Consider the following 15,562-nt stretch of genomic DNA (forward strand, 5'->3'; position numbering starts at 1 on the left):
GACAGTGTAATTTAGTTGACTTTTTTGTCTTGTTAAAGATGCCTATTCAAAAGGCCACTGCAGAATGTATGTTCAAAGCAAAAATGTAGGCAGCCTACTAGAACTACTAAAATTAAAGAGAAATGTTTCTAAATACGAAAAATGGAAATAGAAATCGGCAAGAAAATTACCCTTACTCAAACGCCATTTAAAATCATTCAAATTAAATACAAGAGCTACAAATATTACAAATCAACAGTTCATTCTTTTGTGAGTGAAAGAAAATGTAGGCCTAATGCAAAAGATGCAGAGCATGATCAATGACTAACTTTTACCGTCACTTTGCATAAACCTTGCACTACACTGTTTTTAACAGCTTTCCCAACTTGGTCTTTCAGCTCAGCAATGAAAAAGTACTTTCCCTTTCGTAGGTGCAACATTGCTGCAATCTTTAAAACTGGTATAAAAACCCAAATTTCAGAAAGTGCAATGTCATCTAATAGATATGATGCCCTCCTTTTAAGACAAAGATCAGAATCTCTATGAGAAATTAATGACATCATAATGGAATATCTCTCTGTATCTGTTTCCCCTTCACACTGACAATGGATAGTACAATTGCTACACACAGCTTTGAATGGAATACTAGGAGACTAATGTCAAGTCCCATTTTTAATGCATTCATTTAAATTGTGACTAAACGATTTCACATTTAGACTGCCAATTTTTATTTTTATATTATTATTATTATTTTTCGTTTGGAGTGCTACAACTGATCTTTGATCCAAAATCAGTCTATTGGACCTGTTCCAACCACTGAAAAAATGCTAGCAGTACAGTTTGAAATAATAATCTTCCATTGTGGCTCACTGAAATTTGTATCACTGACAACAGCCCATACGAGATTAGAAACTTTAAACGTAATGCTTTGGTAGAACAGGGTGAAGTCACAATGAAGTGGAAATAACTGGTTCTATTTTTAAAAATTATTACCAACCAACACAATTCAGAGACATGCACTGAGACTTGTGATCTGGCAGCAGTCTTATTAATGAAGAACTGCTGAGGGCTGGATCACTACAGCAAGCATAAGTTTATTTGTAGATAAGCACTTTCATTAGTTGCCCTCCCACGTTCCCTGCGTGCCTAGAGATTGGCAAGGATGATATGGGCTGTTAAGTTAAATATGGCTATATGAGGATAGTTGCCACAAAAATTTATTTGCTGATGTATTTATAGCGTGCGTTCACAGAGCCATGAAGGACCTATAGTGCTGAATCATTCACTCACTTCACCAGAGATCAACAAGGAGCTAAAAAAAATCTGGAAATACATAAATGATATAAGCCCATGGCGAATACATACGAGATTATCAGAACACACACACACACACATACATACACACACACATATACATACAAACGGGCGTCCAGTATATCCCATCAAGGGAGAGTGCCGGAGATATTTGGAATTAAAATACCACGGACACACAAAATATTGTCTTAAAGTCGTCCACTCTGAACACAGTTCCTGGTTTATTACGGGAGACACCAAAATTCGACCTTTAGTTCCATGATGATACTATTTCACCTGCAAACTCCACCAGTACACACAGCAATTACGCTAGCAAAACAAAAATAACCTACTCATTTCTTCTAAACAAAAGATGTTTCGCATACACACCTTACGTAGTAACAATAGCTGCGAAAAATGTGTAAGCCGTGCCATTTCAATCCCGTTTACACAAGTATCACTTTTAACACGATCAACAAAACGAAGACGGAATGTTGTTAATTGGTTGCCTCGGCACAACGAACAGATTGTCTTGGTAATACTCTTTACGTCTTTGGAACATAATAAGTGTTTAAAACGCACTGTCACCTCTGTATCACATTCATATTATTTTAAGTCAGCTGGTCCACAGTTACTGCGTTTACACTAACTTCTAAACAGACGCGCGCTCCGTAGCTTACTAACACGCATTCACTTTGCGAGCGCTTTCCCTCGTGCGACGCTATACTGTCTGATGAACACTACAGGGCCACCAACATAAGCTAGCGAATGGAGCATCCCCGGCCTACACTATGCTGCCAACAGAAGCCAAAACGACTTATCTCTAACGTGACATCATATCAACAAATGCGAAACAAACAGTCTTACGAAACATGACGGGTTGCTCAATTTGTGCGTTAATCTGTGAGACTTCGGCAGTGAAACCCACTCTGTTTGTCTTATTGTCTACCTGTTGATTCTCAGTGCCATTTCCAACCTGTTCAGCGTTGAGCGATGCTTCTTCCTCGTTTTTTCGAATGCAGTACTGAATTTTTGTACCTTGTGAAACTTTAAAATAATGTCAGCTTTACAAAGAATCATTAAACTTAGGATCCCTTCGTAATATGTAATGATGAACGTTATCTTTCTGAAAGCCCAAGCCATTCAAAGGAAAAACCTAAAAGAACCCAATAGCAAAAAATAACAGCATTTTTGTTCGTCTCAAGGGATTGAATGTCCTACTTATACATATAGATTCTGACAGAACAGAATAAGTTACTAGATCTGTGTTCATTCACTAGATATCAGAAATCGAGACAAATCGGTTCCCAATACGGTACATATCTAGTCGTTTGGAGACCACGGCTTTACAAAGAGATCACAACACCAATTTAGAGTAATGATGTACTAATTCCCTAATTTCGTCTAACACAACCATTCGACAAATTAGAGACTGGATTAGATTCTGTTTCCGGTCTATAGACCCCAAAATGTGATGATTCTCGTGTGTGTAGAACATGTCAGAAAGAAGTACGAAAAACGAAGAAAGAAAAATTGCACTCACGCTCAACAGATTCCTGTAGTAATTGAAGATGTCGACAGACTTATTAAAGAACAACAATTATTCGATTTTATTCTTTGAGACTTTATGTGACTGCAACAGTAGAAATTATGACTGTGACAAGGGTTTCTAAAGCAAAGACCCAAAGTCGCTATTGACGCAAAATTTGTCGGTTGAAAAGTGATGGTCGAAGGAAGCAACCGTGACTCTTCTTTAAGTAACCGCCACGTTATTCTCTCGGATCAGGATAGTACACGACTTTGTACTTTTTCGGACATGTGACCTCAGTCTTAACAACACATCACTCAGTAATAAGAGTTGTTAAACAATGACTGAGTCATTTCATCCACGACTGACGCTGCTCATCCGTTGACCCACAAACTTCATAGGACAAAGATACAAGAATGATGCAATGTGTTTAGCGGTGACCGAATCATAAAACTGACAAGAAGTTACGATATCTGAAGGCGACGCAGGAATTGAGTAAGTAAGAAGACATCGAGGAAAAGATTTGCGTCATACTGTATGATTGCCCCAGAGATGCTTGGGAAAAACAGGCATATTGCCGTTATTGTAAGCCAAACGTTGAAGAAATTTTACTGTTTAATGTCCCATCAACAAGGTCATCAGAGACGGAACACAAACTTGGACTAGGTAAGAATGGAGAAGGAAATTGGCCGTGTCTGTTGGAAAGGAACCATCCCGGCATTCGCTAGCGATTTTAGGGAAACGACGGAAAAACAAAATCTGGATGGGTGGGCGAGAATTTGAACTTTATTTTTTCCGAAAGCGAGTCCATCGCGTAAACAAGTGCGCCAAACCGTTGTTTAGATGAGTTTACAAGGAGACTGTCCCAACTTTGGGTCACAGATAAGAACGTCCTCGTTGTAAGTAAACTAAAGACTTCCACTTGGCCGTCAACGCTCAGCCGTTTCCTAGTAAAATCGGTTTGAATAACGTCACATGATTCTTATACCCGTAATGTTGCATAAGCTATCACCGAGACTGCATGTTCAGAGGATGAGCGGCCAGTTAGTGTTCGATTCCCAGCCCGGAAGTTCTTTTTCTTTCTTCCTTTTCTTTTCTATTACTATCCGACGACGTATAATTCATTCTTTCACGATTTGTCGACTAATCTTTGGACTGGGAGGCTATTAATCTTCATTATTTTCTTTTAAGTGATTTTGACTCGAAAATAATGTTACTTTCGATTTCTTTACATTCCACAATGAGTGTCTGGAGAACTTTTATAACTGCTTCCTCCACAAACTGCGGCGTCCCTTTCATTTCTGCTTCCCTGTCCGTCGTACAAATCGAGGCCTTCATTTTATACCTGCTCCTCCGCCGCTCGTACACAGTCCATATTCCCTTCATATCTACCGCCTTCCTCGAAGTTGTCAAAGGAGAGGAAGAAAGCAGGATAGTTGTTTTGAGTCAGTGTGACACGGTCGTGTATGCATTGCAGATCAAACATTCTTCACAAATCTATAAACGGAAAGGTTTGTAAGAGTGTGAATTGCATCAACATATTCGTGTGCGATAATAAAAGAACAGAAATGGAAGAAGAAGCTGGACTTCCCACCGGTACGAAAATAAACCTCCGTGAGACTTCATGGGAAGATAAAAAATTCAAATGGCTAGTTTATGAACGCTCTTCTTGTAGCGAATGCGATTTACCACCAATACAATCTAATCAGAGACCAGCCTCCAAGCGAAGCCATGGCCGAAGAAATCAGCAGAGATACTATGGACTTGGTAAACGAAAACTTCCTTTCCACTGAAGAAGAGTTCACAGCAGTCCTCACTTGAAGAGAAAGACCTTATTAATAGGTGGAAAGAAGAGGCGACGTGGTGACACAAAACTGGCAAGTTGCAGTTGATCAATTCGCACGCTTTTCAGCGTTTCCTAGAAGCAAGAAGTTCTGTCAAACAGGCAAGAATATTCGAAATATTTTTTTCCACGAGGAATGTAATACGTATTTCTGTCAGGTTCAATTCAAGGTATGTTATATCTACGCGAATTACAAATTTACGGGTGACTACGAGAACAATTCAGCAATGGGTGACCGTGGCATCTTTTTCCCATCTTTTCAGTAATTTAGGCCGGCCGTAATGGCCGAGCGGTTCTAGGCGTTTCAGTCTGGAATCGCGCTGCTGCTACGGTCGCAGGTTCGAATCCTGCCTCAGACATGGATGTGTGTGATGCCCTTGGGTTAGTTAGGTTTAAGTAGTTCGAAGTTCTAGGGGACTGATGACCTCAGATGTTAAGTCCCATAGTGCTCAGAGTCATTTGAACCATTTTTTCCAGTAATTTAGGTTTGCAAGCGAGTCCCTTCTGGGTGGACGTTTCAAACAAAGAGACAAGATACGATAATGAAAAGTAAAGAAATTCGAGGGCAGAAGAGACAACACTATTCTGGAACAAACTGCACAGCTAGTGCAAAATTTTCAAACACAAAATAGGAGCTAGTTGCCCATTTTGCTATGGATTTTGTGATAAGCAAGAATGAGACTAGTTGTCAGTATCAAACAACGTACAACAGATCGTTGGCTTATCAGGGAGGAAAGACTACATTGGACATAGAACAGAGTTTGAATAAGCCATCACATTCGTATGCCGCACAGTTCAGTGTAACTACGTCTAGCAAGCTCCTCCCCAAGGTTTCCACCTGTCTACAAGAAAAAACAGATGCATTTGATTCTTTAGAAAACCGTCGATAAACTGACCACAGAATTTAAAAATGTTGTTGTGGTGTCTTCAAAGTCCAGGAAGCTCGTCAGAGGTCTTTATCGGAATTATCTCGAAACAGTACTACGACCTTATGTGAAGATTGAAAGGTTCTTACTCCTTACTGATAGAGTCCGGACAGAATAGTATGGCCACAGGGTACCCATGTGGAGGTCGGTAGTGGTGGGGGTTATGGGCAGGCGATGTAGGGGAAATACCGTTCTAAACTGAAGCCTAAGCTCACTTTTTTTTTTTTTTTGTACATATTAAGTGGAGTTCCTCCACGTCCACACTTGCATGGTGACCACACAAAAACATGTCACCTCTGTTTTGGTTAGTATCTAAAAAGAATGCCGCTAAAAATGCAGTGATTTATTTTCGCCTGTCTTGTTAACCATTTCTAACTTTCAGAGAAGCGTCTGGAGTGGTGAATTTTGAGTAGAACCTACACATTTCTCTTGTCGCCATGTTAAGAATTGCTTCTTTTGCCAAAACACAGAGTTTACACAGTGTCACCTCACTAACACGTTGTGCAGATGCAATTGCGAGAGAATTCTGAAACAGTGGTTTATCAAGTGAGGAACTGAGGAAAAGTAAGATTCAGTACCTTAAAAAAAGCTAAATATGTAATGTCCTCATTTATGTTGTTCCAAAATGCATAGCAAGACCTATTTCTCAAGCTATCGATAGCACTTAAAAATATTTTTTCCTCGAAAAAGTCGTTAGTTAGTGGAATACCATGTTAGATAATAAAGTTTTACATAACAACCATATGGCAAAATACGCTCCTCTTTGCGTGCTCTCATTTACCAAAATCTCACTTCAGGATCTCAAACTGTTTATGAAATATGAGGAACGTTATGGATATAACACTCTAGCTTTATCGCTGGCCGCTCGTGATCACATCTGATCAGTTTTCGCGGGATTGGTGACAGATGGAGACATCCACCCAAATCTAAAGAAAAATTCAGTACGTTAGCTAAATTTCATACACAGCAACATATTGTGTAATGTGCACCAAAGGCAAAATCATAGTGATCCCTAGTTTTCATTGCAAACTTTTTTCGAATTTTGCTCATTGTCTTACTTACATGCAAGTATCACAACAATTATGACTATTAACGAAATGATGGACACATCATCACGATGCTCTCATATAAAGCAATAAATAAAGCAAAAATGAAATTGTGTTCCCTAATAGTTTCTGTAAAATCGTTTGAGAAAGACTGCAGGCCGTACGTCTCGATCCTGTAATCGTTGACCGGCTGAAAAGGGGCAAACACATGTCGGCCTCTCCTTCCTAGCTAAAGAATGAACTCGCCCAGCGCTTAGGACGAAAATTGGTCACTGCACGTCGGCCACGGTATCATGCGCGGACTCTGCCTGGAGGGAAGAACCCGATTACAGTAGGCACGACGAGGGTTTTGACAATGAGGCTGGAGAAGTGACGTAAACGCTCAAGTTCATACCGTCGAAAGTTATGCCCATCTGTCATCCTTGTGACGCATAATTATTTTTATCGACAGGTGAAACTTTTGACGAAGCGCTTGCAAAACGCCGGGGGCGGGGTTTAATGAAAGGCCGGAGGCTCGTTGACCGGCCGAAAAGGGGCAAACACATGTCGGCCTCTCCTTTCTAGCTAAAGAATGAACTCGCCCAGCGCTTAGGACGAAAATTGGTCACTGCACGTCGGCCACGGTATCATGTGCGGACTCTGCCTGGAGGGAAGAACCCGATTACAGTAGGCACGATGAGGGTTTTGACAATGAGGCTGGAGAAGTGACGTAAACGCTCAAGTTCATACCGTCGAAAGTTATGCCCATTTGTCATCCTTGTGATGCATAATTATTTTTATCGACAGGTGAAACTTTGGACGAAGCGCTTGCAAAACGCCGGGGGCGGGGTTTAATGAAAGGCCAGAGGCTCGTTGACCGGCCGAAAAGGGGCAAACACATGTCGGCCTCTCCTTCCTAGCTAAAGAATGAACTCGCCCAGCGCTTAGGACGAAAATTGGTCACTGCACGTCGGCCACGGTATCATGTGCGGACTCTGCTTGGAGGGAAGAACCCGATTACAGTAGGCACGATGAGGGTGTTGACAATGAGGCTGGAGAAGTGACGTAAACGCTCAAGTTCATACCGTCGAAAGTTATGCCCATCTGTCATCCTTGTGACGCATAATTATTTTTATCGACAGGTGAAACTTTTGACGAAGCGCTTGCAAAACGCCGGGGGCGGGGTCTAGTGAAAGGCTGGAGGGAAATATCATCGTGCGAAGATTCTATCGAGATATATTCCTCGATTATGAATAAACTGAGCACACCAATATTTCAAATTTGTTGTAATATTCTTGATTTGTTGCCAGTTTGACAGAACAGGGGCTATCATTCTTAATCGTTAACGAAGTATGCTTGCCTCATTGTACATTCTTGTAAACTTTTATTGTAAATAATGAAAATAATAACGTTAAAGTCCACAGATTAGTTGACAAAATCTTGTAAGAAAGAATAATACGTCGTCTGATAGCAATAGAAAAAAGAAAGAAAACGAACGTCAGGGCCAGGAATCGAACATGGATCAGCCAGGTAGTAATCAGGTGCTTATCGTCTGCGCTACGCGGCCTTGGCCATAGTTCATGCAACAATACAGGTAAATAAATCGCGTCGCATTATTCAAACTGATTTTTCTTGGAAATGGCTGAGCATTGGCGGCCAAAAGTGAGATCTTTAGTTTACTTAACAACGAATACTTCCTTATCCTAAAAGGACTGTAAAATTCGTGACCCCAAGTTGAGGAAGTGCCCTTGTTAGCTTTGATTTATTTCTAGATGCATGATGACGCGAAAGTAGGCCTACTGGTCTTCTTCGGACCAAAGCAACGAGTAATTGTTGTTTCGTACTTCGGCAGGCATGAAGCTCGATTCCTGTATTCTTTTTCATTCAGAAGACGTGACTTCTCACAAGTATGAGATATTTACTATTTTGTGTGTGTCGTTACCCGTTGTATTTCTGCATACATAAGCTACGACGCTTTATGAAGGAGAAATTTTGCTGTTCGCTGCTTCGACTGTCAAGTTCTTCCGGTACTGCATTGATACAAACTCGATCTTCCTTTCTTTAATCTTGAGCGACAGAGCAGCTGAGTATGGAAGTTTTATTGTATATGAGGAGTTTTAAGCCCTAATTTCTTCTTATACATATAGAGATAAGCAGTTACATGCAATGTGCAAAATATTTTACTTAAATGACAGCGACAAGCCACAATTTTTTTTTTCAAGCAGTTTTATTTACAGATGCAGCATGCCCGGTTTCGGACTTGGCCGGTTCCTGATGATGTTGCCATCAGCTGGATATTAAACGTAACGCCCCTTACTTTTTTTCTTCGGACTTGGAAAATCAAGCTCCAGAAGTTTTTCATATCCTTGCCTGCTGAAGTCTCGTATAGCGATTTATTAAGGTTGCAATCCACTGAGGTGGACCGAAACGTGCCGAACAAAAATGCCAGGCATGACTACTACTGGCCAAGGACTGGAATCACTAATCACATTCAAGAAACGAGAGCGAACTTCGTAACCGGTCACTGAATTTCAGTTGGTGCCGGCTAGTGTAGATGTGCAGATTCAGTAGCCAGTTGCTACACGGAACAAAATGTTGCCAATTGCCCGGTACAGTTCGTATTAGTTATGTCCTCTCGCTTTTCATTTGAAGGATGCCGAGGAATAACGAGCCAACTCTTTTCTTTTTAACGAAGTAATGATGGCACCTGTTCGTGAAGGACAAATACTGCATTTTCAATGAGACATCAGCATGGGGAAAGGTCTGCTTCCGAAATTCGAGACTAAATGCAATAACGATCTATGTTTAGCAAATAAACTATTGAAGTCCTCACATATGCTGAAGAATGATCGGTCTTCTGAATATTCTTTTCTATTTTTAAGCGCAGTTCTTTTTAATTTGGAAGGAGCTGTTATAAAACGTGTTGGTCAACCCGAGCGCCTCAACCGCCTTTCACTTGTTATAGCGCATTTGTTTAATCCACCAGAAACTAGATTTATGAGCTAAAGGAACGTTTTTCGTTTTGTTACGTTACCTAAACAGTTTCATCGCTATTGTTCACTCGCGTATCGTTTTCAAGAAAGCAGCACCACACAATTAAATCATTATTTAGATCAAGATGAAATGCAACAGAGAAGGATGAAGACTCGAATAATTAGCGATGCATATAAGAGGTTTCGTGCTAAGAGCGATGTTATTGAAAGCCTTTTGAGCGTAAGTTACAATGTTTATAGTGCATATCCATAGTACAAACTGAGTGACTTTCACCGTCAATTTCGTATCGGAAAGTTTTATGACGTGTCATCTCTTCTGTGAGATTCTGTTGGAGGACAAATGAAAACTGCGCTGTGTTTCATAACTTACACGGAAAGAGACGTTTTGCTCAAGTAATGATTACCTTTCCAGTGAGAGACCACAGTTACCTTGAATATATCAGTATGGCCCCGATAAATCAGGAAAGCCGATGGAAATTCATTTGCATGGAATGACGTCATAGAGGAGCGTGACGAAATCGGTCCCCCTTTTATTGTGGTTGAAACTGAGCATAACTTGGTTTATGACAGGACATCGCAATTAAACGCTTCATTCAGAAAGAAGTGCGCTTATCCGAGTCTTGCAATAATAGATATCAGGTTCTACAAGCCAAAATTTCAGTTTCTACAGGTTCTGAAGAGATATTACACTAAAGCTGCACAGTAATTCCTACAACCTGGATTCCCAGGAGTTCGGTTTTACCGAACTGTTCTGTATTTCAGCCCGGTGTTCGGTATCTAAGGACGAGTGGCTCGGCAATTTTAGAATTCCTTTCGTATCACTAATTTAGATAGTTTATAAGAAGAGATCTACTAAGGAGAGATAGTACGTAAAACTTTGAAACAATTACGAAGACAAGCTGCTATGTACACGAAAAATAATTTTCTTGGAAAATGTTTCTAAACGGAGGAGAAACGGCTAGTATAAAAAAATATAAAAATTATAATGGCGGTTCCATGTAGCAATGCCTCTGTGCATAGAGTCTTCAGCCACATGAATCGTTTATGATCTGACTCTAGAAACAAACTGAGTGACGGTATGGTAAAATCAGAACTACGCATTCATCATAATTTGACGTTTGCAACATGCAATGACTTTTAACAAAAAATTAAAGGTAACAAGTATTTGTTGAAAGCTGTAAGTAGCAATAAAAATATTTTTAATGTTTACTGAGTGTTTTATTGCGTTCACCCTCAGCTCAGCAGTTCCTTTCGCCAGGAAATGTTCGATAATTTTGTCAGTTATCTTTGACAACCCTGTCTATAATAAATTGTAAAGGGAGTGTGATTGCTGAGCAGTTTCCTAAACCAAACTGATTTTCTTCATGAAAATTTATATGACACGTGTTGTGCGAATGTTTTATTCACTTAGAAAACTCTTTCTGCGTGCTTATGTTCAATGATCATTAATCGTTTTTCCATACTTTCACGTGTACTTTCAATGTTCTATTAACAATGTCTGTACAGAATTATTTATTATCATTTGGATGAAGATCAGCAGTTTTTTTCATTAATACAAAGACAAATGCTTAAAGTTGTTCTATTTAATCTTTTCTTTACGATTAGAATTAGAATGATTCATTCTCGACGAACACGTGTCTTTGATCATTCTTCTACTAGACGTTTCAGTTACTTTGCAGTTTCATAGTGGCCCTGGTCACATAACAATTATTATATGATTTGAGGTAGTGGTTCGTTCTAATGTCAGAGACTTGTGCCGTTCAACACTTAGAAGTGGAAACGTTGTTCACGTAAACTTGTAACGCCGATACTAGAAGCACTGTTTAATTTTTAGGTAGCCTTCGTTGTGCCTGCGTTTGCGATCACTAGGGTTTCGCACCCGACAAACAATGTAAACACGCCGTCATTGTCGCTTACATGCTAACCGCGCTCTAATAGTCTCTGGTAACTCAGGGAATGTGTAAGATCACTCGAAAATCAAATTATCTGCCACGGAAAAACAATTACATATGGAGTGCGTGTATCTTGGAATTCCTGAATTCCGCTATATAAATACCATAAAATGAATGTGAACTGAGGTCTCAAAACTCAGTTTTCGTTTCCAAAACGATAACAAAACTAGTTTTGACGAACATAGTAGTAAACGGTGGTTCGTTTCCATTTTACTTTCAGTATGATTCCACCTGCACTAAAGATGTTACCACTCCCTGATAAGACATTAAATCTACTTGGATGAATGGAATCGGTCAGCTCATACAATTTGAAGGGATATTATGGATCGATCACATAGTCTCATTAGTAGGTAATTCAGGCGGTAGACTGCGACTCATTGGTAGAACACTAGGGAAATGCAGTCAGCCTACAAAGGAGGCTGCATACAAAACACTAGATTGACCCGTCTTAGAATATTGCTCTCGTAAGAATCGCGAAGACGAAATTAGACTAATTACAGTTCGCATAGAGACGTTTATGCAATCATTCTTCCCGCGCTCCATCCGTGAATGGAACGGAAAATAAAGGAAGGAAGATTGGGTTTAGCTTCCCGTCGTCGGAAAGAAAAGGGACCCAATAACTGGTACAATTGGTACACCCTATGCCACGTAGTGGTTTGCAGAGTACAGAGGTAGTGTAGAATAGTTTCAAGCGCCAAAGGAAGGTAAGTCCTGTTTTGTAACGTCTAACGACGGTCGCGAATTGTTCTTGCTCCCTTGTGCTTGGCATAGTCTCCCTGTTTCGGAACAGGTAAGGACAACGGAACGTCTACTCGGGATCCCGTTAGGAAAGTTGTTCGCAGCGTTCCTTCGTGAGCGACTGGTGCGGGAATCGGCCAAATGGTGTTTCCGCAGAATGGAATGTGTTTGTGGCATAGTCATTTCAGGACTGTAGTTTGTGGTGCATGCTTGGCCGATGAAAGCAGAAACACTATTACCGTTCTTTCAGAAAATATTTTTGTTTACTGTTATCTGATACGCTAGTATTTTCTTCACCATTTTTTTTCCAGTTCATGTTATTTTCGAAATCTCATGCAAAAAAGACACTGGGTGTTAGTGAACTCGTGATAATCCCTTATTTTAATAGAGTATTTATTCACCATCACAATTTTATTTATTTAGTAGTTGACAAACCCGGCATTCCGGCATTGCCTGGGTATTCATTTTACCAGTTTTCCATTATAAATGGAAACACACCACAATTTTATTTATTTACTAGCTGACAAACTGAGCATTGCCAATTTTCCATTAGAAATGAAAACAAAAAATCTGTCGTTTGCGCTTCGCAGTTGAAAGCTGTCAAAGGCGCGGCCATGTGTCAGGGATTTCAATAAGTTGACTCGACTGAAGGAGTGTCTTACTATTAAAGAATAAATGTATTACAACATCATTCATGATACGGAATTTTTTCACGCTTATCTCTGTTTATGGAGTCGTATCTTCTGATCTATGTCGCATACAATGACATACTTTTGTAGGTACATTCAGGACGTATGTGCATACTATCTGCAAAATAAGTTGCGAATAGCGTTAGTAGCAAAGAGGTACTAAATTTAAACATCATGTGTGATGCGGCTTTTTTTCTTTATTTCTAGCATCTCAGTGTTTATGACGTCGTATCTCTTCATCTATGTGTTATAGGATATAATTTTGTAGGTACATTCGCGGATGCCGTCTGCAAAACGTGCTACGAACAGAGTTAGTAGCGAAGAAGTAATAAATTTATGGTAAACGTCAAGCACAATGGGGCAGTTTTTCACGCATCTCAATGTCTGTGACGTCATATCTCTTGAACTATGTGTGGTATCGTGATATAATTTTGTAAGTACATTTAGCGGCATATGTGGATTTTGCCTGCGAAACTTTTGCAAATGGAGTTTGTAGCACAGAATAATACTTTTAAACGTCTTGCATTATGCGGCATTTTTTCACGCACCTCATTGTTCATGACGTCATACCTCCTGTACTATAATATGGACGTGGTTCTTATCCCACAGTGATTGTTGCTTGACAGTAGGGGATATGTATACCAAGTTCGTCTGAAATCAGTCCTGTGTCTTAGGATGATGATGTTCGGTTGGTGGGGCGCTCAACTGCGCGGTCATCAGCGCCCGTACAAAGTCCCAATTTCTACACAGTCCATTTTCTTCTCACAACCCAGTCTAGTCACTCTCACAAATGATGATTATGATGAAATGATGAGGACAACACAAACACCCAGTTCCCGGGCAGAGAAACCCGCCAACCCGGCCGGGAATCGAACCCTGGACCCCGTGATCCAGAGGCTTAGGAGGAGATGTGGGACAATGCACTCCCCCCCCCCCCCCCCCCCACACACACATACATACATTTTTATAATATGTATGGATTAGTATTATTATTACCAGTTTCAGTTCCTATAAAACTATCTCCATATCAGATCATTCCTTCCAGTGCGACTACTGCGTCTGTTAAATGAGCGTGTCGTTTGCTAAAAACAGATACCGGTAATCACAAAGAAATAGTATTGTGATCCTGACGCGGAATAAATACTGTTTTTTTAATTCTAAATGAAAAGCACAATATTGTGTACGTTTTACGATATTAATATATTCTGTTAACTGGTTTTCGGCTTACAAGACCATCATCAAGCTGACAGTTTTTGATGAAAATAGTCAGTTAAGGGTTGATGATGGCCCTGTAAGCCGATAACTGGTTAACGAGATGAATTACTACCGTAAAACGTACACAGTATTGTGTTTTCATTTATAATTAAGAAGTTGTTCTTCCGAGAAGCTAACGAAGAAAAAGTTTCTGAATCAAAGTTCTAAATGCTTAAAAAAAAAAAAAGAGCAATACATCTCACCAGTCTTGTTGAGCGACATCAGTTTTTAATTTTATTAGTGCTCCCTCCAGTGGTAGTCGTTTTATGACTGCACTGGTAAGGACCAACAATAATTTCAAACCTCTACGCGTACAGCTCGTGCCCCAACTAATTACGTGATTCTTATTCTGGCAGCTGCAGCAACTTCCACCTCTGGAAATGTTTTGTGTATGGGGGAAAAAAATTACGAGTACCTTATATAGGCCAGCCCTCGTATAAGAGAAGGTCCAGAGCATACTATGTACAATTTGTCGTCCCTAGCAAAGCACTGTGGCGTTCAAACATGTTTGTCTCGTGTTTTACTCACATTATCCGCAGTATATAACGTTTGCTGGGTATTTTAATTGTACTAACCGAAGTAAGTAATGTTAATAAAAGCGACAACGATATTTCCGAAGCGCCAAAGAATCCTGTTTTGCTGCCTTTGGTTATGTACTCGACAGAGCCATCCTCTGACTTGTCACGCAGTACCTAGAGTGTACGCACGTCGTGGCGTTGATGGTGATGAACGTTTGTGTACTTGTGCGCTGTTTTGTATTATTATGAAAGGTTGGCACGGGATCTTCGGGTCTATGAAGATTGTAATTGTTTTCGTACTAATAAACCTCCACGAAAGATCTACTTTTTTTTGAACAATAATCAGAGTGCGACAAAATGGAATACAATACAAGAAATCTGAGAAAGTGTATTATAATAGTGAAACATACAAAACCACAGAGAGAGAGAGACCGTAGTTATGATGTATGGCACATGCAGCTAACTAACTAAGTAGTTAGTTCTACAACAGTTCCCACCGTGACCACTGAAAATTCAAACGTGCAACGGTTCGAAGAGTGGAAGATGGTGAAAGGCGAGTCATCGCGCATTAAACCTGGAGCATATCGGGTAACGTCGTAAAATTTTACATAACATTCTCGGCTTCCAAAAATCGGTTCTTTATAAAAGAAATTTCTACCGGAAGTGTCAAACACGGATGATGTTTGTCACCTACTTTCTTTAAAACTTATGCATTGGAATGGATAGTTGTTGAAAAAAGTGAAAGTTATTTATGTCCTGTCTTATTCACGGACGATCCCATGACTGCCTCCGATGAAGAAGTGAACTATATGATGTGAAAACTA

General features: G+C 40.0%; 1 protein-coding gene across 3 annotated transcripts in view; it reads right to left on the minus strand.

Moving 5' to 3' along the window:
* Positions 1-15,562, minus strand: part of LOC126198664 (branched-chain-amino-acid aminotransferase, cytosolic) — a 150,992-nt gene that overhangs the window by 47,731 nt on the left and 87,699 nt on the right. The window contains exon 1 of one of the 3 annotated variants that reach the window (XM_049935144.1): positions 1,663-2,012. The exons of the other annotated variants lie outside the window; for them this stretch is intronic. Coding sequence (XP_049791101.1) covers positions 1,663-1,707 — 45 coding nt within the window. The 5' untranslated portion in view covers positions 1,708-2,012. Of the gene's footprint in view, positions 1-1,662; positions 2,013-15,562 lie in introns of those variants that run through there. 3 annotated transcript variants of the gene reach the window in all.

Source organism: Schistocerca nitens, chromosome 8 (assembly GCF_023898315.1).
Source record: "Schistocerca nitens isolate TAMUIC-IGC-003100 chromosome 8, iqSchNite1.1, whole genome shotgun sequence".
NCBI lineage: Eukaryota > Metazoa > Arthropoda > Insecta > Orthoptera > Acrididae > Schistocerca > Schistocerca nitens.